This window comes from Crinia signifera, chromosome 9 (genome assembly GCF_055691185.1).
Source record: "Crinia signifera chromosome 9, ASM5569118v1, whole genome shotgun sequence".
NCBI lineage: Eukaryota > Metazoa > Chordata > Amphibia > Anura > Myobatrachidae > Crinia > Crinia signifera.
Window position 1 is genome coordinate 164,058,379 of NC_139225.1, and position 26,507 is coordinate 164,084,885.

The 26,507-nt window shown below is 51.4% G+C and overlaps 1 protein-coding gene across 2 annotated transcripts in view; it reads right to left on the reverse strand.

Annotated features, from left to right (window-relative positions):
• LOC146036386 (connector enhancer of kinase suppressor of ras 2-like) overlaps positions 1–26,507 on the reverse strand; it is a 410,449-nt gene that overhangs the window by 261,942 nt on the left and 122,000 nt on the right. For both annotated transcript variants that reach the window (XM_083160369.1, XM_083160368.1), the window contains exon 2: positions 13,542–13,705. In XM_083160369.1, the coding sequence (XP_083016495.1) occupies positions 13,542–13,705 (164 nt within the window). The remainder of the gene's footprint in view (positions 1–13,541; positions 13,706–26,507) is intronic.

Here is a 26,507-nt window from a genome sequence, read left to right on the forward strand (position 1 = left end):
ATCAGGGGGGACTGACAGGACTCCAGTGTCACCGGACTACCGCGTGATGTACTGTATGACAGGCAGAGCCACCATCAGGGGGGACCGACGGGACTCCAGTGTCACCGGGCTACCGCGTGATGTACTGTACAACAGGCAGAGCCACCATCAGGGGGGACTGACAGGACTCCAGTGTCACCGGGCTACCATGTGATGTACTGTACGACAGGCAGAGCCACCATCAGGGGGGGACCGACGGGACTCCAGTGTCACTGGGCTACCGCGTGATGTACGACAGGCAGAGCCACCATCAGGGGGGACTGACGGGACTCCAGTGTCACTGGGCTACCGCGTGATGTACTGTACGACAGGCAGAGCCACCATCAGGGGGGACCGACGGGACTCCAGTGTCACTGGGCTACCGCGTGATGTACGACAGGCAGAGCCACCATCAGGGGGGACTGACGGGACTCCAGTGTCACTGGGCTACTGTGTGATGTACGACAGGCAGAGCCACCATCAGGGGGGACCGACGGGACTCCAGTGTCACTGGGCTACTGCGTGATGTACGACAGGCAGTGCCACCATCAGGGGGGACTGACGGGACTCCAGTGTCACCAGGCTACCGCGTGATGTACTGTACGACAGACAGAGCCACCATCAGGGGGGACCGACGGGACTCCAGTGTCACCGGGCTACTGCGTGATGTACTGTACGACAGACAGATCCACCATCAGGGGGGACTGACGGGACTCCAGTGTCACCAGGCTACCGCGTGATGTACTGTACGACAGACAGAGCCACCATCAGGGGAAACCGACGGGACTCCAGTGTCACCGGGCTACTGCGTGATGTACGACAGGCAGAGCCACCATCAGGGGGGAAGACTGACGGGACTCCAGTGTCACCGGGCTACCGCGTGATGTACGACAGGCAGAGCCACCATCAGGGGGGACCGACGGGACTCCAGTGTCACCAGGCTACCGCGTGATGTACTGTACGACAGGCAGAGCCACCATCAGGGGGGACTGACAGGACTCTAGTGTCACCGGGCTACCATGTGATGTACTGTACGACAGGCAGAGCCACCATCAGGGGGGACCGACGGGACTCCAGTGTCACCGGGCTACCACGTGATGTACTGTACGACAGGCAGAGCCACCATCAGGGGGGACTGACAGGACTCCAGTGTCACCGGGCTACCGCGTGATGTACGACAGGCAGGGCCACCATCAGAGGGGGACTGACAGGACTCCAGTGTCACCGGGCTACCGCGTGATGTACGACAGGCAGGGCCACCATCAGAGGGGGACTGACAGGACTCCAGTGTCACCCGGCAATCGCGTGATGTACAATAGGCAGAGCCACCATCAGGGGGGACTGACAGGACTGCAGTGTCACCGGGCTACCGTGTGATGTACAACAGGCAGGGCCACCATCAGAGCGGGACTGACGGGACTCCAGTGTCACCAGGCTACCATGTTGTGTACGACAGGCAGGGCCACCATCAGGGGAGGAGGGGGGCGATGACTGACAGGACTCCAGTGTCACCCGGCAACCGCTTGATGTACAACAGGCAGAGCCACCATCAGGTTGGACTGATGGAACTGCAGTGTCACCGTGCTACCACGTGATGTACGACAGGCAGGGCCACCATCAGGGGGGACTGACAGGACTCCACTCAGAAAGGGGGCCCAGAACTGGATTCTGTCAGGTATCATTTGTCATTTTGCCTATTTTGTCAGTTCTGGGCCCCGCAATGTCTGATGGCACCTAAAAACAGACACAAGATACATTAATAACTATCTCAGTATATGTAAGTGCTGTGTCTGGTTAGAGGGCCGCTCCCACTTCCAAGGGCTCCTATTAGCGAGAGGAACAGAACCGCAGGTACAGGCGAGACGAGGAAACGGGAACCACAAGACTTCATCGGGGAAATCTCTTATATATTTGGCAACATCTGTCACTCAAACTGTGTGAGTGTGTCTATAATGCTGGGTGGAGCCTCTGACTCAGAGAACCAGCCCAGTGAGCCCACAGTGCCAGACAGCCTCTGCCTCCCCATGCTGCCCAGCAAAGACACTGCTACTCCACAGCCACCAGGCGAGTGCCCCCCTCCCCCCCGCGATTCGTGGCCCCCCCCGATCCCCCCTCCCACGATTCGCGCCACCCTCCTCCTCCTGCGATTCGCGGCACCCCCCCTCCCGCAATTCCAGGCACACACCCCCCACGACCCCCCATCCCGCAATTTGTGGCACCCCCCACCGCGACCCCCCCTCCCGTGATTCGCGGACCATCCCCCGGGCAATTCGCGGAACCCCCCGCGACCCCCCCTCTTGCAATTCACGCCACCCCCCACCCCCTTCCAGAGATTCGCGACCCCACCCGCAATTTGCGGACCACCCGCCCCCTCCCACTATTTGTGGATCCCCCATCCCGCGATTCTTGCCCCCCCGCGTGATTCTCAGCCCCTCCCGCCACCCCCACCCCGAGCCCCCCTCCCGCGCTTTGCGGACCCCCGCCCCCTTCCGAGATTCGCGTCCACCTGCACCCCCCCCTCCCGCCATTCTGCCCCCTCCCTGCGCCCCCCCCCCTCCCTTGATTCACGGCACCCCCATGCCCCTCCCGCAATTCACGCCACCCTCGCACCCCCTCCCACGATTCACGGACCCCTGCAACCCCCCTCCCGCAATTCACTGACCCCCACAACCCCTCTCCCGCAATTTGCAGACCCCCCCTTCCCGCGTTTCACGCCCTCCCCCCTCTCGCAATTAACGGACCCCCACATACAATTCTAACCATATTTCTGTTCACAAATCCCTTACGCTGGTGTGAAGAACGCCCGTAGGGCGCAATGAATCACCTAGTACAACATAACCTCTCTGCTGAGGCCAGCTAAAAATACATCATAGGATCATGTGACAGCCGATAGCCAATAAGATCCGGATTTGAGAACTGAGTAAACTCGCTCATCTCTCATTTCAACCTGATCGTGGATGTGCTGCAAGTAGATAGCTGCCGCCCACACATACAGGAGAACCGCCCCGTGTAAACTGCGAATGTATCGGTAGTCACCGCCCACCCGCAATTCCATACACAAATCATGAACCATCAAATGGCTTTTCCAATTTGTGCAAATGGGAGTAAGGCTGACCCTACCGACCCTCTGAGACAGGCGCAGATGTCACAGACCCTCTCTTAAAACACTTGGCACTCCCAGAAAACGTCCGGGTGACACCCCCAAACACAGACTTCCTGTCTGAGAACCTCCAGCTGCTCTGAGTTCCCGTGTTTGTTGCTATTTCTCGGCTCATACGTACAGCCCCATGACACGGAATGGGCATGTTAGAATATCGGGGTACTCCATACCGAGGATCAGCTTGTACAAAGGCTATCCCATTGTGTGGATGGGACAGTGACCACCATGAGGTAACTACTAGAGTGGTATACATGTGCCGCAGGCTGTAGGCCTCTCTCAGGTAATTGTCCCTATAACAAACAATAAAAGGACTGTTTCGGCACATAGGTCCCTGTACAGTATAACTGCGGACAGTCCGGTCTGCTCCAGGTCCCCAACAAGTAGATCTACCCGCTGTAAGTGCAGGCTGAGCGAAATGCGTCAGTCCTTCTGTGTGCACCCAGTGTCTGAGTATGTGCAGCACCAATAACCGCAAAGTGCAGCACACAAACCTGCGCACGTTCAGCTCTGCAGCGACTCCGCAATGCGCTCATTACGCCGTGGACACATACAGTAACTATGATCTCGAATTAAGGTAATGGATGAACTGTTGTCACCTCATAGGACATGGCACAGGGGTGAGACAAATCTCGTGTCCGTCACTACCAGGCACAGATCATTGCTCATAGTCAGAAATAGTTATGACCCTGCATCAGTCTGTGCTAGGCCCAGTGCGTGCCAATAAAACCTCTCGTGCCATCAAAGTCCTCCGTATTACGTCCACATCAGGAGGCACTGGAGAGATCCGTGTCCTGTGTAACCAGTATCCGTGCAGCCACTGCAGGCGCAGCTCCCAGAGACTGAGGCTTCAGCTACTGTATCTATAAATAATTCCTGTGTGTCTCTGTTACACGGAACTAGTTGTATCTCTGTCCCTGATTGCAGAGGGCACGTGTGTATGGTGGGGGGAGGAACGGGGGGCATGAACGCCCCTTACATGAGGTGCGTGGTGCTGGCTGACCGATACGCCGCGAAATGACAGCTCTATAACAATTCTTCTATAAATAAACTTGCAGACGCAGCTGTCTAAAAATAGCGCAAGATTCATGTCTTGTCCTTGTCCTTGGCTTACTAGAGGCATCCGCTGCTCGCTGTAACATCCGCCAGGTATATTCCCAGCGGGCGGCAGCAGATGTGAGCGCAGGGCGAGATGGACGGGAATCTCAGCTAACAGGACAAATGTCTCGTAATGTCACTAAATCATTCCGGACTATACAGATACATTGTATTTCATTAATGATAGAACATAGGAACATTGGGACTCATTATAGATGTATAGCGCACTACCATAGTACCATTACACATGATGCCGCACACCATATTACCCATTACACATAATGCCGCACACCATAGTACCCATTACACATGATGCTGCACACCATAGTACCCATTACACATGATGCCGTGCACCATAGTACACATTACACATGATGCCACACACCATAGTACCCATTACACATGATGCCGCACACCATAGTACCCATTACACATGATGCCGCACACCATATTACCCATTACACATAATGCCGCACACCATAGTACCCATTACACATGATGCTGCACACCATAGTACCCATTACACATGATGCCGTGCACCATAGTACACATTACACATGATGCCACACACCATAGTACCCATTACACATGATGCCGCACACCATAGTACCCATTACACATGATGCCGCACACCATAGTACCCATTACACATGATGCCACACACCATAGTACCCATTACACATGATGCCGCACACCATAGTACCCATTACACATGATGCCGTGCACCATAGTACACATTACACATGATGCCACACACCATAGTACCCATTACACATGATGCCACACATCATAGTACCCATTACACATGATGTCGCACACCATAGTACCCATTACACATGATGCCGCACATTATAGTACCCATTACACATGATGCCGCACACCATAGTACCCATTACACATGATGCCGCACACCATAGTACCCATTACACATGATGCCGCACACCATAGTACCCATTACACATGATGCCGCACACCATAGTACCCATTACACATGATGCTGCACACATAATGCCCCTTACACATGATGCTGCACACCATAGTACCCATTACACATGATGCCGCACACCATAGTACCCATTACACATGATGCCGCACACCATAGTACCCATTACACATGATTCCGCGCACCATAGTATCCATTACACATGATGCCGCACACCATAGTACCCATTACACATGATGCCGCACACCATAGTACCCATTACACATGATGCCGCACACCATAGTACCCATTACACATGATGCCGCGCACCATAGTACCCATTACACATGATGCCGCACACCATAGTATCCATTACACATGATGCCGCACACCATAGTACCCATTACACATGATGCCGCACACCATAGTATCCATTACACATGATGCCGCACACCATAGTACCCATTACACATGATGCCGCACACCATAGTACCCATTACACATGATGCTGCGCACCATAATACCCATTACACATGATGCCGCGCACCATAGTACCCATTACACATGATGCCGCACATCATAGTACCCATTACACATGACGCCGCACACCATATTACCCATTACACATAATGCCGCACACCATAGTACCCATTACACATGATACCGCACGCCATAGTACCCATTACACATGATGCCGCACACCATAGTACCCATTACACATGATGCCGCACACCATAGTACCCATTACACATGACGCCACACACCATATTACCCATTACACATGATGCCGCACACCATAGTACCCATTACACATGATGCCGCACACCATAGTACCCATTACACATGATGCTGCACACATAATGTCCCTTACACATGATGCTGCACACCGTCATGCCCCTAACACATGATGCTGCACACCGTCATGCCCCTAACACATGATGCTGCACACATAATGCCTCTTACACATGATGCTGCACACATAATGCCTCTTACACATGATGCTGCACACATAATGTCCCTTACACATGATGCTGCACACATAATGTCCCTTACACATGATGCTGCACACCGTAATGCCCCTTACACATTAAGCCACACATTATGCGTAATGCCCCCACATACCGCCACTTGTAGCGTCCCTTAAGCAATGCCCCCAAAAGTGCCACTTACTGAAAATTTTTATATGAGCCTTCGCTGCTGCTGCAGGGAGAGATGGAGAGCGGTGCAGCTGCTTCTATGGGGAGAGGAGCAGAGCGCAGCGCAGAGCATACTCCCACTCCCACTCCCCTCCTGGTGTCCCCTCTAGCCGAGTGGACATTTGAAATATTGTGCGCGCTGTTGTTGTGCATGACGTCGGGGGAGCACGCTGGGCGCTGGCACCACATGACTAAAGGGGGGGCGGGCTTAGGTGAAAGCGGGGAGAAGAATTGGAGTGGAAGCTGCAGGGGTGACAGTCATTGGCAGCTGGGCAGAGAGCAGGGGGCATGCCCGGCTGTATTCAGAGCACTGCAGGTCACGGCTGTTTGAAATAATACCCCTTTCACAACAGAAAATGCAGGGATTTACCCGGGAATATGGTCCCAGGATCATGCAGGGACATTCCCAGGCTGACCCCTTATACACCAGCCTAGTCCCTGCATTTTCTGGTGTGAGGGGAGGAGACAACCACTCCCCTCTCCCTACCCCCCTTTAACCAACCAGCTATATCTTCGGAACCAACTGACCCATTTACATGAGACCAGTATCATATTGAAGAACTTGTGAGTTGGCTTCGAATGATTTTGGTCCCGTGAAACTGGGCTGTTTGGTTCCAGAGAAATCTGCCCTCAAGAACATAAACAGTCATGAAATTACATTTAAGAAATGAAAGAAAAAAAAAAAAACGGTTTAACCTCAATATCCCTGGAACCAATTAACCCATAAGAATCCAGCCTGGTATCAGATTGAAGGCCCAGCGATTTGGGTTCGACTGAGATCAACCTCGAGCTTCAGTGATGCCGAAGGGGGAACTGGCAGCCGTTGAACTGGATGGGGGTCGGAATTAGCGGGTCCCATGTTATCCTATAGGGAAAACATCCAGCTTTGCCTGGCAGTATCTCCGGTTCCCAGGGGGCTAGAGACACGGGACTGGGCATGTTGGAAAGCCCCATCCCTCAGTTACAAAGTGCACCCCCGGACCACCCCCTAGATTTGCCTATGATTACACCCTATACAGACATAGGACACTACACCCCCAACATGTCCTGACCGCTGACCATAATCCATCTATTACACCCTATACAGACATAGGACACTAGACCCCAACATGTCCTGACCGCCGGCCATAATACATCTATTACACCCTATACAGACATAGGACATTACACCCCCAACATGTCCTGACCGCAGGCCATAATACATCTATTACACCCTATACAGACATAGGACACTACACCCCAACATGTCCTGACCGCTGGCCATAATACATCTATTACACTCTATACAGACATAGGACACTACACCCCAACATGTCCTGACCGCCGGCCATAATACATCTATTACACCCTATACAGACATAGGACACTACACCCCAACATGACCTGACCGCCGGCCATAATACATCTATTACACCCTATACAGACATAGGACACTACACCCCAACATGTCCTTACCGCTGACCATAATACATCTATTACACCCTATACAGACATAGGACACTACATCCCCAACATGTCCTGACCGCTGGCCATAATACATATATTACACCCTATACAGACATAGGACACTAGACCCCAACATGTCCTGACCGCCGGCCATAATACATCTATTACACCCTATACAGACATAGGACACTAGACCCCAACATGTCCTGACCGCTGGCCATAATACATCTATTACACCCTATACAGACATAGGACATTACACCCCCAACATGTCCTGACCGCTGGCCATAATACATCTATTACACCCTATACAGACATAGGACACTACACCCCAACATGTCCTGACCGCTGGCCATAATACATCTATTACACCCTATACAGACATAGGACACTACACCCCAACATGTCCTGACCGCTGGCCATAATACATCTATTACACCCTATACAGACATAGGACACTACACCCCAACATGTCCTGACCGCCGGCCATAATACATCTATTACACCCTATACAGACATAGGACACTACACCCCAACATGACCTGACCGCCGGCCATAATACATCTATTACACCCTATACAGACATAGGACACTACATCCCCAACATGTCCTGACCGCTGGCCATAATACATATATTACACCCTATACAGACATAGGACACTAGACCCCAACATGTCCTGACCGCCGGCCATAATACATCTATTACACCCTATACAGACATAGGACACTAGACCCCAACATGTCCTGACCGCTGGCCATAATACATCTATTACACCCTATACAGACATAGGACATTACACCCCCAACATGTCCTGACCGCTGGCCATAATACATCTATTACACCCTATACAGACATAGGACACTACACCCCAACATGTCCTGACCGCCGGCCATAATACATCTATTACACCCTATACAGACATAGGACACTACACCCCAACATGTCCTGACCACTGGTCATAATACATCTATTACACCCTATACAGACACAGGACACTACACCCCAACATGTCCTGACCGCTGGCCATAATACATCTATTACACCCTATACAGACATAGGACACTACACCCCAACATGTCCTGACCGCCGGCCATAATACATCTATTACACCCTATACAGACATAGGACACTACACCCCAACATGTCCTGACCGCCGGCCATAATACATCTATTACACCCTATACAGACATAGGACACTACACCCCCAACATGTCCTGACCGCTGGCCATAATACATCTATTACACCCTACACAGACATAGGACACTACACCCCCAACATGTCCTGACCGCTGGCCACAATACATCTATTACACCCTATACAGACATAGGACACTACACCCCAACATGTCCTGACCGCTGGCCATAATACATCTATTACACCCCATACAGACATAGGACACTACACCCCAACTTGTCCTGACCGCTGGCCATAATACTTCTATTACACCCTATACAGACATAGGACACTACACCCCAACATGTCCTGACCACTGGCCATAATACATCTATTACACCCTATACAGACATAGGACACTACACCCCAACATGTTCTGACCACCGTCCATAATACATCTATTACACCCTATACAGACATAGGACACTACACCCCAACATGTCCTGACCACTGGCCATAATACATCTATTACATCCTATACAGACATAGGACACTACACCCCAACATGTTCTGACCACCGTCCATAATACATCTATTACACCCTATACAGACATAGGACACTACACCCCAACATATACTCGAGTCTCACTTTGTGCTGCTGCGTGTCTGTTCCGAATCGAGAAGCTAGACAGCACGGAGTACAGTGAGAAATTAAAGTAGCTTCTGACTGCTTACAGGTGAATACCCTGTGGAGCGCGGGTGGTGACCGGCTAAGGGTAGACACGCAAGTGGCACAGAAGCGCAATGCTCAGTACGGATTTAGCCGTGCGGCCGGTTCGTGCTCCAGAGTCCCGGAGGTCGCAGTGCTACGCGCCATACACTGCGCCTCACACGCCGGACCTGGTGTTCATGGAACTAGTCGAACACGGGCCACGGGCCACGAGTACCTATAATGTAAATATTCAACTAGACAGATCAAAATGCATTCAATGGGTGGGGGGGAGTGGGGGGTAGCCATGAAGGCATGGTCGGCGTATGCTTCGCTATTAGCTTCGTCAGGACCAACCATTTAAATACCTAATTTATCATTTGTCTTCCTTTCAAGAGGGGTTGAGTATCCCCCCTAGACGGCAGCAGGGACAATAAGTATTTCCAGCGCTCTGCTATCCTTTTTTCTTTGTCATTTAAATACCTGCTGGCTCATGCATATGCTAATTCGCAAAGGCGTGGTATTAGCATTTCCATTGATCAATAGAGAAACGCCCTACCGGTCAATCATCATCAAAGGATACGTATGTACACATTGGTAGTAGGAATTGGTGGGTCGGAAATAAAGAGAAGATACATAAAGAGAAACATGAATTGAGAGCGCAAATCACACTGGGCAATTAATTGTGTATTGTGCGTCTTCAAGTGCACAGATACACAGATCTCCCAATACAGGGGCATACATGGCAGGATTAAGTCCCATGTTTAATATAAAATAGTATAAAATAATAGCAGATGGCATTGCATGGGGCTGGTCCATGATACCGTTGTGTGTCCGAAAACACTAATAAATGACCCATGTATCATAATTAGAGTATTGGTGTATTATGAATATGTTCTGATGAAAAATTAGGACATGGAAAAATAATTATTTTTCCATGTGTATGACGCGTAGCACTGCGACCTCCGGGACTCTGGAGCACGAATCGGCCGCACGGCTAAATCCGTACTGAGCATTGCGCTTCTGTGCCACTTGCGTGTCTACCCTTAGCCGGTCACCACCCGCGCTCCACAGGGTATTCACCTGTAAGCAGACGGAAGCTACTTTAATTTCTCACTGTGCTCCGTGCTGTCTAGCTTCTCGATTCGGGACAGACACGCAGCAGCACGAAGTGAGACTCGAGTATATGTACCTTGGAGCTAGCTAGTCGCCACTAAATTGACACTATTAAGTGTGATTACATCTGTTCTGATACAGTAGGATCACGTTTGTACCTTATATTCCCATTTATTCTACCAATGACAGTTTATCAAAACACTATCTAAAGTGACTACACTACAAATAGGGAACGTGGGGGTCCCACGTTGTAAGGATAGAGATATCCTTTTTTATTACATGTTATATGTTTAATGTCTTTGTGTCTGTCATATTTTCGCTATATTTTATCTTTCAGATAATAAAGGTTACATTTTATTACGTATTTCTTCTGGTGCACCACACAGAGACACCCTTTTCTCTCCCCACAAAGTATTGCTAGATTAATTGGCTCCCAACAAATTAACCCTAGAATGTCTGTGTGTGCGTGTACATGTGGTAGGGAATATAGATTGTAAGCTCCACTGGGGCAGGGACTGATGTGAGGGTTCAAATATTCCCTGTGCAGCGCTGTGGTATATGTGTGTGCTATATAAATAAATGGTAATAATATATATATATACACAGTGCTGCGGACGGATTCAGTACTGAATCCCGGCGGTCGGGATCCCGGCGTTCAGAATCCCGACGCCGGAATCCCGACAGCCAAAATCCCGACAAGGGGTGGACGTGGATCGCCCCCCCTTGCGGGCTCGCTGCGCTCGCCACGCAGCGGGCCCGGTGCCTCGCTACGCTCGGCACACTAATTTATTCTCCCTCCAGGGGTGTAGTGGACACCCCAGGAGGGAGAATGTGTCGGGATTTCGGCGGTCGGGATTCCACCGCCGGGATTTTAACTGCATCCCACTGCGGACTATGTGTGCGCTATATAAGAGATTGGTAATAAATAGGTGTATAATGGCGTTGCTGATGTTTGTTATAATGTGCGGGGCAGAAATCATTGCTTGCAAATCTGGTGACTTAGGTTTTCGGTGTCCCGGCATGGAAATAGGGGGGGGGGGGCAGCAGACACCTGGTGACGTCAGCTTCCCACCCCTGATACCCACGTCATGGTGCCATAAAAATGGGAACTCCCAGCGCTTTAATGGGAACATTCATGAGAAATGCTGGGTGTTCCCATGGGCGCTACCCGTGGCTGTCGCCTCATGCCAACCACCTGCAGTGCTACATGGGCCAGAGAATAATCAATTTGCCGCGTCCATTCGCAGAAACAGGCTTGCGCAGTTGCACAACATGTGCAAACGCCAAGGGAGCGATCCGATCAGGATGAGGGCCTATGTGTTGCTGTTACTGTGTTGCATTACAGATGGAGCCACTCTCGTTAGAGCGGCTCCCATTTCGATGATCACCAGCCACCACTGTGCACCAGAACGGGGCGCACGTGCATGAGGGGCTCGCACGCCCGAGTCTCGCCAATGGGACAAGCGAGTAAGACGTTCGCCAGCCCGCACATCAATGCCCTATGCCAGCACTCACCAGCTAGAGAAATCTGGCAAGTGCTCGGCAATAAGGGAGGCCCCATCTGTATGTGTGCTACGGTGTGTGTAATGTGTATATAAGGCAATACAGGGTTGTGCAATGTGAATAAGGAGCAATACTGTGTGGTGTAATGTGAATAAGGAGCAATACAGTGTGGTGTAATGTGAATAAGGAGCAATACAGTGTGGTGTAATGTGAATAAGGAGCAATACAGTATGGTGAAATGTGGATAAGGAGCAATACTGTGTGGTGTGGTGTAATGTGAATAAGGAGCAATACAGTGTGGTGTAATGTGAATAAGGAGCAATACATTGTGGTGTAATGTGAATAAGGAGCAATACTGTGTGGTGTAATGTGAATAAGGAGCAATACTGTGTGGTGTAATGATGTAGGGGGCACCAACCAAAACCTTGCCTAGGGCATGAAATTAGCTAGGGCCGGTTCTGATTATATTGTTTCTGTGCAGAGTAAATACTGGCTGCTTTTTTATTGCACTGCAATTTAGACTTCAGTTTCAACACATCCCATCCAAATCTAACTCTTTCTGCATAAGTTACCTCTGCTCCAGCAGCAGCGCAGCATGGTTTGTCTATTTAAGAAAAAAGCAGCTTTGTGAATAACCCTCAGTATGAAAACCCTCATATCCTCCTCTTCCCCAAATGAACACCACCTTTGTCTATAGCGATGCAAGACCGACCGCTAAAATCAAAATCCTGGAACCAATGCACTTCTCTGTGTCTGTGGTTTCTTGAAGCCAACTGTACCGTGCTCATTATATTCTTTGAATTATTTAATTAACAAATTCCTGGAACCCAGCGATAGTCGCAGTCAGGAAGAATTATTATTCCCGGATGATAAATTAGCGCAGGAAATCTTCCTGTGACTCTGCGTTCCCTGACCGACCATAAATATCTTCCTGCGTGACACAAGACGCCATCAGCGGCCCTGGCATATCAGCTTTGTCAGGACCAAGATAGCTCGGCGCAAAATAATCACTGGCTTCCTTTCCATCATCCCGGGACGCGGTTCTGCAGCCATCTGGCAGATGTGATTACATTGTATTGTATGGGGAAGGGGGGGGGGGGTCTAGCATGTGATTGCTTCATTAGGGGCCTTCATGAAAATAAAAAAAACATTCACAAAAACTTTCATGCAGAGAATATTTTTTCACACATTGGAACATTGGAAGTTGGTCATTTTCCCCTCAGGGGTAATAGTGATCTGCAGTAAACAAAAGGTTCCTTACCAGTGCACACAGCAGGTCAACTGCTTCCAAAATCAGCTCCTGGTGCCCGATGCGGGTGACGCCCAGCTCCTCCAGCTCCTGGTGGGTGATGTGTAATAACTGCTCCCCATTGATCTTTTCCCGCTCACAATTTTTGATGTATTGCTGCAGACAGTCGTCCAGCCCTGTAACGAGGGAACAATTCAGGAGGGTTACTCTGGGGGTTATGGTTCTCCAAACAACATATTCATGTAGAGCCGCCATCGGTATGCAGGGGGGGGGGGGGACTGACAATTCCTGATGTAGGACTCAAGGCGGAGGAACCTCCAGTGGCGGACATTGTGCCCCCATGTGATGGGCCGGGGCCACTGACAGGAGAAGCGCGATCCTGTATCACAGAGGGTTTGTTTTATGTTGTGCGATGACATCACAATGGCAGTGAGCCTGGCTATTACAGAGGGTAATATCTGATCTAAATGAAGGAATGTGCCCCCATGTGATGGGCCGGGGCCGCTGACAGGAGAAGCGCGTTCCCGTATCACAGAGGGTTTGTTTTATGTTTTTTGCGATGACATCACAATGGCAGTGAGCCTGGCTATTACAGAGGGTAATATCTGATCTAAATGAAGGAATGTGCCCCCATGTGCTGGGCCAGGGCCGCTGACAGGAGAAGCGCGATCCTGTATCACAGAGGGTTTGTTTTATGTTGTGCGATGACATCACAATGGCAGTGAGCCTGGCTATTACAGAGGGTAATATCTGATCTAAATGAAGGAATGTGCCCCCATGTGATGGGCCGGGGCCGCTGACAGGAGAAGCGCGTTCCCGTATCACAGAGGGTTTGTTTTATGTTTTTGCGATGACATCACAATGGCATTGAGCCTGGCTATTACAGAGGGTAATATCTGATCTAAATGAAGGAATGTGCCCCCATGTGATGGGCCGGGGCCACTGACAGGAGAAGCGCTTCCCGTATCACAGAGGGTTTGTTTTATGTTTTTGCGATGACATCACAATGGCAGTGAGCCTGGCTATTACAGAGGGTAATATCTTATCTAAATGAAGGAATGTGCCTGGTAATGGCTCTTATTGCAGACTGGATTGGGCTGGAGTCATGTGCACAGTGCAGAGCCTGCTGCTTCATGTCTTATGTCTCCTGTAATGGCTCCCCGGGGTGCTATGCACCAGACATTTACCTAATGGTGCAGACAGGATGGCATAGCAGCAGCAGCAGCGAGAACTACCCGCAACAATCAGGGACACCCAGAATGACAACAATAACAGTAACCGAGAAGACGTGAGGATGGGTCTTATTGTTCTGCCTAGAACAGGATCCCAAGACTCAGATAGTATAGCTTCCCCTGTGTGTTCTGCAGGTCAGATGTGATAGTACACTCCTCTCTCCCCCTCTTATCCCATCTCCCCCCCCCCCCCCCCCCTCACCTGTCTATTTCTTTATCAGCACTTCACATTCTACTTCTTGTTTATCACCTTCTAGAAGATAATATATAGAATCTGATGGTTGCTAAGAGCAACGTCCCATCTTCAATAAAACTCCCCTCTTGGTACATTTCCCCCTAGGAAGCTGTAATGTTGCATTGCCAGAGTGCGTGACCCAGCACAAGTGACAAATGTTCCTGTGTGACATTGCGCTGTATGATAATACAATGGGCGGTATTCAATGACCTGAATCGTTGGTCACAGCGATTCAGATTTTACATTCGCCAGCCATTCACCGTTTTTTTACGTCGATTCGCCAAGCGTCGGGAGTCGCCGGGACTAGCTGTGTCACCCTATTCAACGTGGCTGAGAATCGCCGCCCCCAACGGCGATTCTCAGCCAATCCGGCGTTTCCCTAAACAGCTTCAGTACTGTAAGAAATTGCAGTGAAATGCAAGAAAAATGCAAATTACCCTGAAAAAACGATTCCAATACAGCAGACTGCAAAAGCTGTGTAATCTCCTCAAAGGCCAAACGAAGGAGTGAGGTGGGGAGGAGAATCATGGGTAAGTGAGGTGCACCATGGGTAAGAACAGTGCGTTGTGGGAGAAAAAAAAATACCAGAAAAAATTAAATATATATTTGTATAGCACTTCTACAACCATCAAATCACACAAGGGCAGCAAATAATATTATATTACACTTGCAGAGTGAAAATAAACACTTAAAACCAAATATTTCACAGGTTCCTATAAAAGTTCACCACAAAAAGATGACGAGGGACACTCGGTGAGGAACGGCGATATGAAACAAGAAATAAGAATCGCCAACCTCTCATTGAATACACTTTTGGCGATTCATGGTGATTCCCGTCGACTACCGGCGAATCCCCATGAAAATTCCTATAGACAAAAACCAGCTATTTGTAGAGAATAACATTTGGCGATTGGGGCTTCATTCACCGGTCGTCATCGGCGAATAGAGGTCATTGAATAGGGTGATTCGCTTTTTCAGCTCCAAAAATCGCCGGCACACACGAAAAAAACACAGAATCGCCATAAAACTTGGCGATTCTGCCTCATTGAATACCGCCCAATGTATCTAAATGCGTAATTCTACAAATGATACATAACACAGTAAGTAACATTCTCTCCCCTTTCCCAGTACAGTATAAGATACTTGCGACATCACCCAATTACTGCACATCCCAATCCGGGAACTGTGAGAGGACAACACTCGGAGTCATTATGTGCTGACAGATACGGAAACAAAGTATCTCCAAGGAAAAGCTGAAACGGAGACACAGAGTTCCATTTATAGTCTTCCAGCAGAGGTTCCCAAATGTGGTCCTGACGGCACCGGAATTGGCAAAGGTTCGAAGTACAGTGTGTCCATGCTTGGCCAAAGGTGACTTAATTAGTATCTTATTCAATTTGATTAAACCATCTTTGCTGAGCTGGATTCAGTATGAAATCCTGGCGGTCGGGATCCCCCAAACCCCACCCAAATCTACCTCTCTCTGCACATGTTACATCTGCCCCACCTGCAGGGCACATGGTTTTGTCCATTAGAGAGAGAATTTGCTTTTGCAAGTGAACCAGAATCAGGCCCTGTTTTAATCATCTCCCGATAAATTATTCTAAATTAACTCACAAATACTTAGAGATACTGTAATTAAAGTTCTAAAATGTGTGTAGACTCCTGACGGTCATCAGCCGCCGCAGCGCAGCGGAAATCTCCCAGGACTTGCTGCAATAAGGAACCGTGTTCAAGATAATGTCAACAGGATACTCGAGACCACTTATGGGTGAAGAGGGAGACATTCCAAAATAAATCCTAAACAGGAGATGTAACCTTCGCTCTTGCTGCAGCAGCGCTGTGGTACAGGCTATGTGATTCACAGGCGCTTATCATCTGTGCTGGACCAATACTAACACAAGAGGGACTCGCAGGCAAAATTAGGGGGTGTGGCCTGTAAATCACGTCATTCTCGCGAGGCCCCATTTTGACCAGCGGCTATGTAAGCTGCTGGTCAGCCCACAGCCTCTCTAATACGGAAACAGACTCTGTGCGTACACCAGTGCCCCCACTTCATATGCCATAATTTATATAATGCCAGTGGCAGCTTCTATCCCCAGTCCTCTACGCGTTTCTCCGCCTCTGCTCTGTCAGCGGCTTCCTCAGGAGGTAATTATGGAGAAACGCGTAGAGGATTGGGGATAGAAGCTGCTACCTGACAGTACTGACGGACCCATCTCAGATAGGACCACAATATTGCATTCAGTGGTCGGAGAGGTTCGTTTGGAAGACTGCAAGCAGGATCCCTGTTGTTTGTCCGGATGCCCACTTAAGTATTTGCTTATTGAATGTGCACATTTGAAATTAATTAAGGATTGTGATTTGCAAAGTTACCGGTATAAACAGAGGGACAATTTTACTAACTTTATGCTATCACTAACCCTCCATTATTGCTACTAAACTGCATGCTGCTACTAATTACCCCCATTAACACCTACAAGGGGTCCACCTGAGGGAAGCTTTTCATTACATGTTTGTTAGTCTTGTTTGTCCCAATGTTGGCCACATTGAATAGTAATTATTTTTAAATTGTTTATCTAACCTATGAAATTATTTTAATAAATCTATTAACATTATTAAGCACAGCGCTGTACCATTCTGTTTTTTTCTTGTCCACAACCATTAGGGGTATGGTAAATTCCCTTAGGTATTAGCTGCAGTGCTTAATATCAATCAGCGCTAAGTATCACACTTTCTTTCCACATTATAATGTCCCCAATTTCAGTGGCGTAACAATTAGGCCGCAGCCCCCGCGGTGGCGGGGAGGCGCCGGGGGGCTGCGGGCGCTGGTGGATCTCCGCCAGCTCCCCACTGCATGTGGGTGCAGCGGGAGCTGGCAGGGGGGTCTGTGCGGCGCGGAGGTACCTGTTTAAGGGAGAGCCTGGAGGTCCCTGCGCCTGCGGCGCTGAGTATGATGCTGCCGGGGTCCCTGCAGTGAAGTGGAAATAACGCGCTATCTCCGCTGGAGATAGCGCGTTATTTCCACTTCACTGCAGGGACCCCGGCAGCATCATACTCAGCGCCGCAGGCGCAGGGACCCCGGCAGCATCATACTAGGCGGCGCAGGGACTTCCAGGCTCTCCTTTAATACAGGTACCTCCGCGCCGCACGGACCCCCCTCCCAGCTCCCGGGGGGGTCCTTTAACGGGGGGGGGGGGCAGCTGCAAAATTGTCCCGGGGGGGGGGGGCGGTGAAATTGTCCCGGCGGGGGGGCGCAAAAGTTTTAGTTACGCCACTGCCCAATTTGTAATATGCCACACGACAGTGCCCCCACTTCATATGCCACATTGCAGTGCCCCCAATTCAAACTGTATAGTGCCGTCTTACAGTGCCCCCAATTCACACTGTATAATGCCAAATTGCAGTGTCCCCAATTCATATTATGCTACATTACATTACCGCCCATTCGTATTATGTGCCCTCAATTCATATTTTGCCACAATATAATGCCCCATATTCATAGTATGCCACATTACAGAGCTCCTTTAGCATTTTAATATCCACTACACACAGGGCCAGTGCAATGCACCGGAGCGCACCAGGCAGGGGGGGGGGGCGCCCCGGCGCTGGAAGCTCACCCGCTCCATGCCGTGGCTGCATCTCATCACAATCCCCCCCGCAGCCGAAGCACGGCTTGGGTAGGATTGGCGCCTGGCGCGATGCGCCGCTGTAAGGTGCCACGGGGGGGGTGGGTTTGGGATGGCCGATGGATGGGCGGCCGCCGTGTCACTGGGAGCGGGGGAGAGAGGAGTGACAGCTACTCACCTCCATCAAGCGGGGTCCCGCCCTGATTACACACCTCTCACTGAAAATGTAATGTCACCCCATTCAGGCTGAGCAGTGGATCAGACCCCACTGTTATGTCACCCCATTCAGGCTGAGCAATGGATCAGACCCCACTGTTATGTCACCCCATTCAGGCTGAGCAGTGGATCAGACCCCACTGTTATGTCACCCCATTCAGGCTGAGCAGTGGATCAGACCCCACTGTTATGTCACCCCATTCAGACTGAGCAATGGATCAGACCCCACTGTTATGTCACCCCAGTCAGGCTGAGCAGTGGATCAGACCCCACTGTTATGTCACCCCATTCAGGCTGAGCAATGGATCAGACCCCACTGTTATGTCACCCCATTCAGGCTGAGCAATCCCAGCAACTATAAAACCTACAGTATATAACCTGGGCCTCTGGCCCCATAGCAAAGGACCCTTTTCACCCACTACAGTTACAGCTATGCATAGAGTTTACTGAAGATACTCAGCTGGAATTATTTATTACAGGCTCCAAATGCTTCCTCTGATATAGTGTGACCAGCAGATGAGCCATTATAATTAATAAAAGTACAACATCGATATAGGTCACCTGATGGTCCGGCACCCCTTTAATGCCGGACACATCAGGCACTGGAGGGAATTAAGCTGTGGGATGGCTAAATTAGGCTGTGGGAGGGTAAGTTAGGCTGTGGGAGGACTAGGTTATGCTGCTGGTGGGCTAGGTTAGGCTGCAGGAGGGCTAGGTTAGGCTGCAGGGGGCTAGGTGAGGCTGCAGGGGGCTAGGTTAGGCTGCAGGAGGGCTAGGTTAGGCTGCAGGAGGGCTAGGTTAGGCTGCAGGAGGGCTAGGTTAGGCTGCAGGAGGGCTAGGTTACGCTGCAGGAGGGCTAGGTTAGGCTGCAGGTGGGCTAGGTTAGGCTGCAGGAGGGCTAGGTTAGGCTGCAGGAGGGCTAGGTTAGGCTGCAGGTGGGCTAGGTTAGGCTGCAGGAGGGCTAGGTTACGCTGCAGGAGGGCTAGGTTATGCTGCAGGTGGGCTAGGTTAGGCTGCAGGTGGGCTAGGTGAGGCTGCAGGTGGCCTAGGATAGGCTGTAGGAGGGCTAGGCTGCATGTGGGCTAGGTTAGGCTGCAGGGGGCTAGGTTAGGCTGCAGGTGGGCTAGGTTAGGCTGCATGTGGGCTAGGTTAGGCTGCAGGGGGCTAGGTTAGGCTGCAGGTGGGCTAGGTTAGGCTGCAGGGGGCTAGGTTAGGCTGCAGGAGGGCTAGGTTAGACTGCAGGAGGGCTAGGTTAGGCTGCAGGTGGCCTAGGATAGGCTGCAGGTGGGTTAGGTTGGGCTGCAGGCGGGCTAGGTTAGGCTGCAGGTGGGCTAGGATAGGCTGCAGGTGGGCTAGGTTAGGCTGCAGGTGGGCTAGGTAAGGGTGCAGGTGGCCTAGGTTAGACTGCAGGAGGGCTAGGTTAGGCTGCAGGTGGGCTAGGATAGGCTGCAGGTGGGTTAGGTTGGGCTGCAGGTGGGCTAGGTTAGGCTGCAGGTGGGCTAGGATAGGCTGCAGGGGGCTAGGTTATGCTGCAGGTGGGCTAGGTTAGGCTGCAGGTGGGCTAGGTTAGGCTGCAGGTGGGCTAGGTTAGGCTGCAGGTGGGCTGTTAGGCTGCAGGAGGGCTAGGTGAGGCTGCAGGTGGCCTAGGATAGGCTGTAGGAGGGCTAGGCAGCATGTGGGCTGGGTTAGGCTGCAGGGGGCTAGGTTAGGCTGCAGGAGGGATAGGTTAGACTGCAGGAGGGCTAGGTTAGGCTGCAGGGGGCTAGGTTAGGCTGCAGGAGGGCTAGGTTAGGCTGCAGGAGGGCTAGGTTAGGCTGCAGGTGAGGTGGGCTAGGTTAGGCTGCAGGTGGGCTAGGTTAGGCTGCAGGTGGGCTAGGTTAGGCTGCAGGTGGGCTAGGTTAGGCTGCAGGTGGGCGGTTAGGCTGCAGGTGGGCTAGGTTAGGCTGCAGGTGGGCTAGGTTAGGCTGCAGGTGGGCTAGGTTAGGCTGCAGGTGGGCTAGGTTAGGCTGCAGGTGGGCTAGGTTAGGCTGCAGGTGGGCTAGGTTGGGCTGCAGGAGGGCTAGGTTAGGCTGCAGGAGGGCTAGGTTAGGCTGCAGGAGGGCTTGGTTAGGCTGCAGGTGAGCTAGGTTAGGCTGCAGGTGGGCTAGGTTAGGCTGAAGGTGGGCTAGGTTAGGTTGCAGGAGGACTAGGTTAGGCTGCAGGAGGGCTAGGTTAGGCTGCCGGTGGGCTAGGTTAGGCTGCAGGTGGGCTAGGTTAGGCTGCAGGAGGGCTAGGTTAGGCTGCAGGTGGGCTAGGTTAGGCTGCAGGTGGGCTAGGTTAGGCTGCAGGAGGGCTAGGTTAGGCTGCAGGTGGGCTAGGATAGGCTGCAGGTGGGCTAGGTTAGGCTGCAGGTGGGCTAGGATAGGCTGCAGGAGGGCTAGGTTAGGATGCAGGTGGGCTAGGTTAGGCTACAGGAGAGCTAGGTTAGGCTGCAGGTGGGCTAGGTTAGGCTGCAGGTGGGCTAGGTTAGGCTGCAGGAGGGCTAGGTTAGGCTGCAGGTGGGCTAGGTTAGGCTGCAGGTGGGCTAGGTTAGGCTGCAGGTGGGCTAGGTTAGGCTGCAGGTGGGCTAGGATAGGCTGCAGGAGGGCTAGGTTAGGATGCAGGTGGGCTAGGTTAGGCTACAGGAGGGCTAGGTTAGGCTGCAGGTGGGCTAGGTTAGGCTGCAGGTGGGCTAGGTTAGGCTGCAGGAGGGCTAGGTTAGGCTGCAGGTGGGCTAGGTTAGGCTGCAGGTGGGCTAGGTTAGGCTGAAGGTGGGCTAGGTTAGGTTGCAGGAGGACTAGGTTAGGCTGCAGGAGGGCTAGGTTAGGCTGCAGGTGGGCTAGGTTAGGCTGCAGGTGGGCTAGGTTAGGCTGCAGGAGGGCTAGGTTAGGCCGCAGGTGGGCTAGGTTAGGCTGCAGGTGGGCTAGGTTAGGCTGCAGGAGGGCTAGGTTAGGCTGCAGGTGGGCTAGGATAGGCTAGGTTAGGCTGCAGGTGGGCTAGGTTAGGCTGCAGGTGGGCTAGGTTAGGCTGCAGTTGGGCTAGGATAGGCTGCAGGAGGGCTAGGTTAGGCTGCAGGTGGGCTAGGTTAGGCTACAGGAGGGCTAGGTTAGGCTGCAGGTGGGCTAGGTTAGGCTGCAGGTGGGCTAGGTTAGGCTGCAGGAGGGCTAGGTTAGGCTGCAGGTGGGCTAGGTTATGCTGCAGGTGGGCTAGGATAGGCTGCAGGAGGGCTAGGCTAGGCTGCAGGTGGGCTAGGTTAGGCTGCAGGAGGGCTAGGTTAGGCTGCAGGTGGGCTAGGTTAGGCTGCAGGAGGGCTAGGTTAGGCTGCAGGAGGGCTAGGTTAGGCTGCAGGTGGGCTAGGTTAGGCTGCAGGTGGGCTAGGATAGGCTGCAGGAGGGCTAGGTTGGGCTGCAGGTGGGCTAGGTTAGGCTGCAGGTGCGTTAGGTTAGGCTGCAGATGGGCTAGGTTAGGCTGCAGGTGGGCTAGGTTAGGCTGCAGGAGGGCTAGGTTATGCTGCAGGTGGGCTAGGATAGGCTGCAGGAGGGCTAGGCTAGGCTGCAGGTGGGCTAGGTTAGGCTGCAGGAGGGCTAGGTTAGGCTGCAGGTGGGCTAGGTTAGGCTGCAGGAGGGCTAGGTTAGGCTGCAGGAGGGCTAGGTTAGGCTGCAGGTGGGCTAGGTTAGGCTGCAGGTGGGCTAGGATAGGCTGCAGGTGGGCTAGGATAGGCTGCAGGTGGGCTGTTAGGCTGCAGGTGGGCTAGGTTATGCTGCAGGTGGGCTAGGTTAGGCTGCAGGTGGGCTAGGTTAGGCTGCAGGAGGGCTAGGTTAGGCTACAGGTGGGCTAGGTTAGGCTGCAGGTGGGCTAGGATAGGCTGCAGGTGGGTGGTTAGGCTGCAGGTGGGCTAGGTTAGGCTGCAAGTGGGCTAGGTTAGGCTGCAGGTGGGCTAGGTTAGGCTGCAGGTGGGCTAGGTTAGGCTGCAGGAGGGCTAGAATAGGCTGCAGGTGGGCGGTTAGGCTGCAGGTGGGCTAGGTTAGACTGCAGGTGGGCTAGGTTAGGCTGCAGGTGGGCTAGGTTAGGCTGCAGGTGGGTGGTTAGGTTGCAGGTGGGCTAGGTTAGGCTGCAGGTGGGCTAGGTTAGGCTGCAGTGGGCTAGGATAGGCTGCAGGTGGGCTAGGTTAGGCTGCAGGAGGGCTAGGTTAGGCTGCAGGTGGGCTAGGTTAGGCTGCAGTGGGCTAGGATAGGCTGCAGGTGGGCTAGGTTAGGCTGCAGGAGGGCTAGGTTAGGCTGCAGGAGGGCTAGGTTAGGCTGCAGGTGGGCTAGGTTAGGCTGCAGTGGGCTAGGATAGGCTGCAGGTGGGCTAGGTTAGGCTGCAGGAGGGCTAGGTTAGGCTGCAGGTGGGCTAGGTTAGGCTGCAGGTGGGCTAGGTTAGGCTGCAGGATGGCTAGGTTAGGCTGCATAATATTTAAGTGAAACCAAATTGCAGAACTTAGTTGGTACAGATGACATGGGCAATATAATAATTGCAGACATGTGAGATTTGGTTACCTAATTTATCATTTAATTAATTGTCACCATGACCAGAATGACGCAAAGTCGAATGTTGAGTTTTTTATATTAATTACCAACTGCATTTGTATTTGGTAAGACTTCCACAGAGGAGAACCAAGCACCACGTCTGGGGTGCAGCTGTAGCAATTCTGACACTTTGAATTTAACCAGACTACAAGTTGACCGCTGAACACATTGTAAATCAATAGATCACGGGAACAAGCTCTGCTTCTGTTCTCATGCTAAGCGTTAGCAAATGTCAAAGGGACAAATAAATGCAACATGTTGTGTTCATGACTGATCTGCTGCTTGTTAGAACAAAGTTACAGAACCAGCTCCTGTGGCCAGTGGGAGTAATTCCCAGAGACATTGGAGGCACTGTCCATGGGGCTTCAGCTGTCAAAGGGGCAACATGAAAGAGAGCGTAAGAGGGCTGCTGAACTAAAACAGATCTCTCCGGCTAAGCAAAACCTGAATGTTCCACAATGGCAGCAGTTCGTTACAGCAGCACAGTATGCAACTGCTCGATTTCCATGGGACAGTCCTGACTGCAGAAACAGTTTATTGCTGGCCAGACAGATAGCACAAAGCGCGTTAGTGTGCCAGACAATGGAGTAAATTTCTCTAAAACCTATATTTTTTTTATTATTTATATAGCTAACACATATTCCACTGCGCTTTTAAGTGAATATTTGACCATTCACATCAGTACCTGCCATAGTTGGCAGCTACATATCAGCACATGACTGGTTTGCTGGGACTTTTAGTTCCACAGCTTCTGGAGCATGGTTTGGATACAGGGGTGGCTATGGCAGTAGTTACTTCCCCCCAACCTCACAGCTGGCGATAAATTATTGTCGTCTTAGAGATTCATGCAGAATTTATAATTAAGAAGAGGAACGACAGTAAAACGTCTGGGAGCAGAAGCCGCCCGCCCTCTGCTGCCATAATCTGTACCCAGGCGGAGGACCCGTCACACGCTGGCATGGAGGGGTAGATCATTTCCAGGAGAGCACAAAGGGCACAAGCAGCTTGTAATGGATTCATGTGATAGGGGAAGGCAGGAACTTGAAGGTCACCTGATTTGTCACTGTCACCCGAATCCCGAGACTGATAATCTAGTTATTTTATGCTGGTTCCCATCCCATACAGAACAATGCTCCTGAATGCATTATATATCACATAGCTGCGACTCTGGCATTAGCCACGCTAGGGATGCGGACGGTGGAGCAGGGCGCAGGGACATCAATTCTCTGATTTATGAGACGCTGAGAGTGGAGGAAATATGCTGCTCCCGCTCAGAGACAACGTGTATATACTGCAGAGTGGGTGCTGCTCCTGGGCCCTGCACCAATCCTGTACCTACACAGCGTGCCTTCTGTGGGTGTCAGCAGGGCTGGACTGGACCGCTGGGGTACAGAGGAAACCATTAGTGGGCCCTACTTGCTATTAGAATCAGGGAGATAACTGTAGGATATGCCATCTAGGGGGTGTGTCACAGCTCCACATATGGGCGGGTCTAGCTCCACATATGGGCGGGTGCAGCTCCACATATGGGCGGGTCTAGCTCCACATATGGGCAGGTCCAGCTCAACATATGGGCGGGTCTTGCTCCATATATGGGCGTGTCCATGCACAAATGCTTGTGGTTGTTGTTACAAGATATTTCTATATAACAGTATTGATACTGACATTGCTGCCTGAAACGTGGGGTTACTTGTTTGCAGCTATATATTTGCTGTAAAATTTATTTTCCTCTCACTCAGCACAGTGTACATGATTAATGTAATGTCTATGCAATAACTTCCAAATGCAATTTGACCTTTTGTGAATTCATCCCTGAACATACTGTATAACATGGTTTTGGTGTATTAAATGCTATTTTATTGCACAACATTTTTTCATTGGATGTGCTGTTTCCCATACCATTATAGTATTAGCCACATCAGTATGGACACCAAATACTCTAATTAAACAAATGTTTTTAACTAAAGAAAGATTACCAACAAAAAGATTACCCTTATAATGCGTACACACGGGGGCGATTATAGCAAATATCGCTGGAAATATGGTCGCTGAGCGACCATATTGCCCGCGATGGGAGTGCGCGCTCCCATTTTCTGCCCGTAGTGATCGCGGCTCTGATTTCCACTGCCGGACTCCCCCGGCAGTTTCTTTTTCATCAGTGACCATCTCTGGTCGCTGATGCAATCGGGACACCGAGCGATATATCACCCCGTGTGTACAGGGCTTAAGTCACAGCTCACTAGCAGCAGCATCATGCTATGGATGAGTGTACGCCAGCATAGACAAGAAGACCCTGTGTGATCATCTACTGCCATCTATGTCTACTGTCAGGGGTTCCCACAATGGGGATAATGAGAGTCCACAGCAGGGATTCCTGAGCAGCTACAGTTAATCACAGTGATTACAGCAAATCACTGTCCTTACAAAGAAACTCCTTAGTGGCACCTGTCAGAATCTGAGGAACCCGGGAGGTTAGAAGTACAATGTAGGAAAGCAGGAGATTTGTGGCAAAAACTACAGTCTCCTGCAGGGAGGGGATGCAACTATGGTCTCCCATGCCCCAGGCCAGATTTGGGAATCAGACATATAAAAAGTTACCTACTCAAACAGATGGGCACTATTCAGTGGCGAAACTATAGCCCCGCAGCCCCCGCCATGGCGGGGAGGCGCTGAGTAACTGTGGGCACCGGTATCCGCTGCGGGGCTATGTTATGCTCTGTGTGTGGTTGGCCGGGACGTGTGGGCAGACAGCGCGGCCCACTCCCCCTCGCCCTCCCACCTTCATACAGTTAATAACCCCCCCTCGTGCCACCGCATTCCCGCAGCGCAGATCTCCTCCAGGCTCTGGACCGCCGTCGCCTCCTAAAGTACAGTGCTATTGAAAACCACCCCTCACAATATGGCTGCCCCCAAACAGCAGACAGTTTTTGTAGGGATGCTAGAGGAGGCGGCGGCCTCCTCTAGCATCCTTAAAATCTGTCTGCTATTAGGGGGCAGCCATTTTGTGATGGTAATATTTCATTAGCACTGTACGTCAGGAGGCGATGGTCCGGAGCCTGGAGGAGATCTGCGCTGCGGGA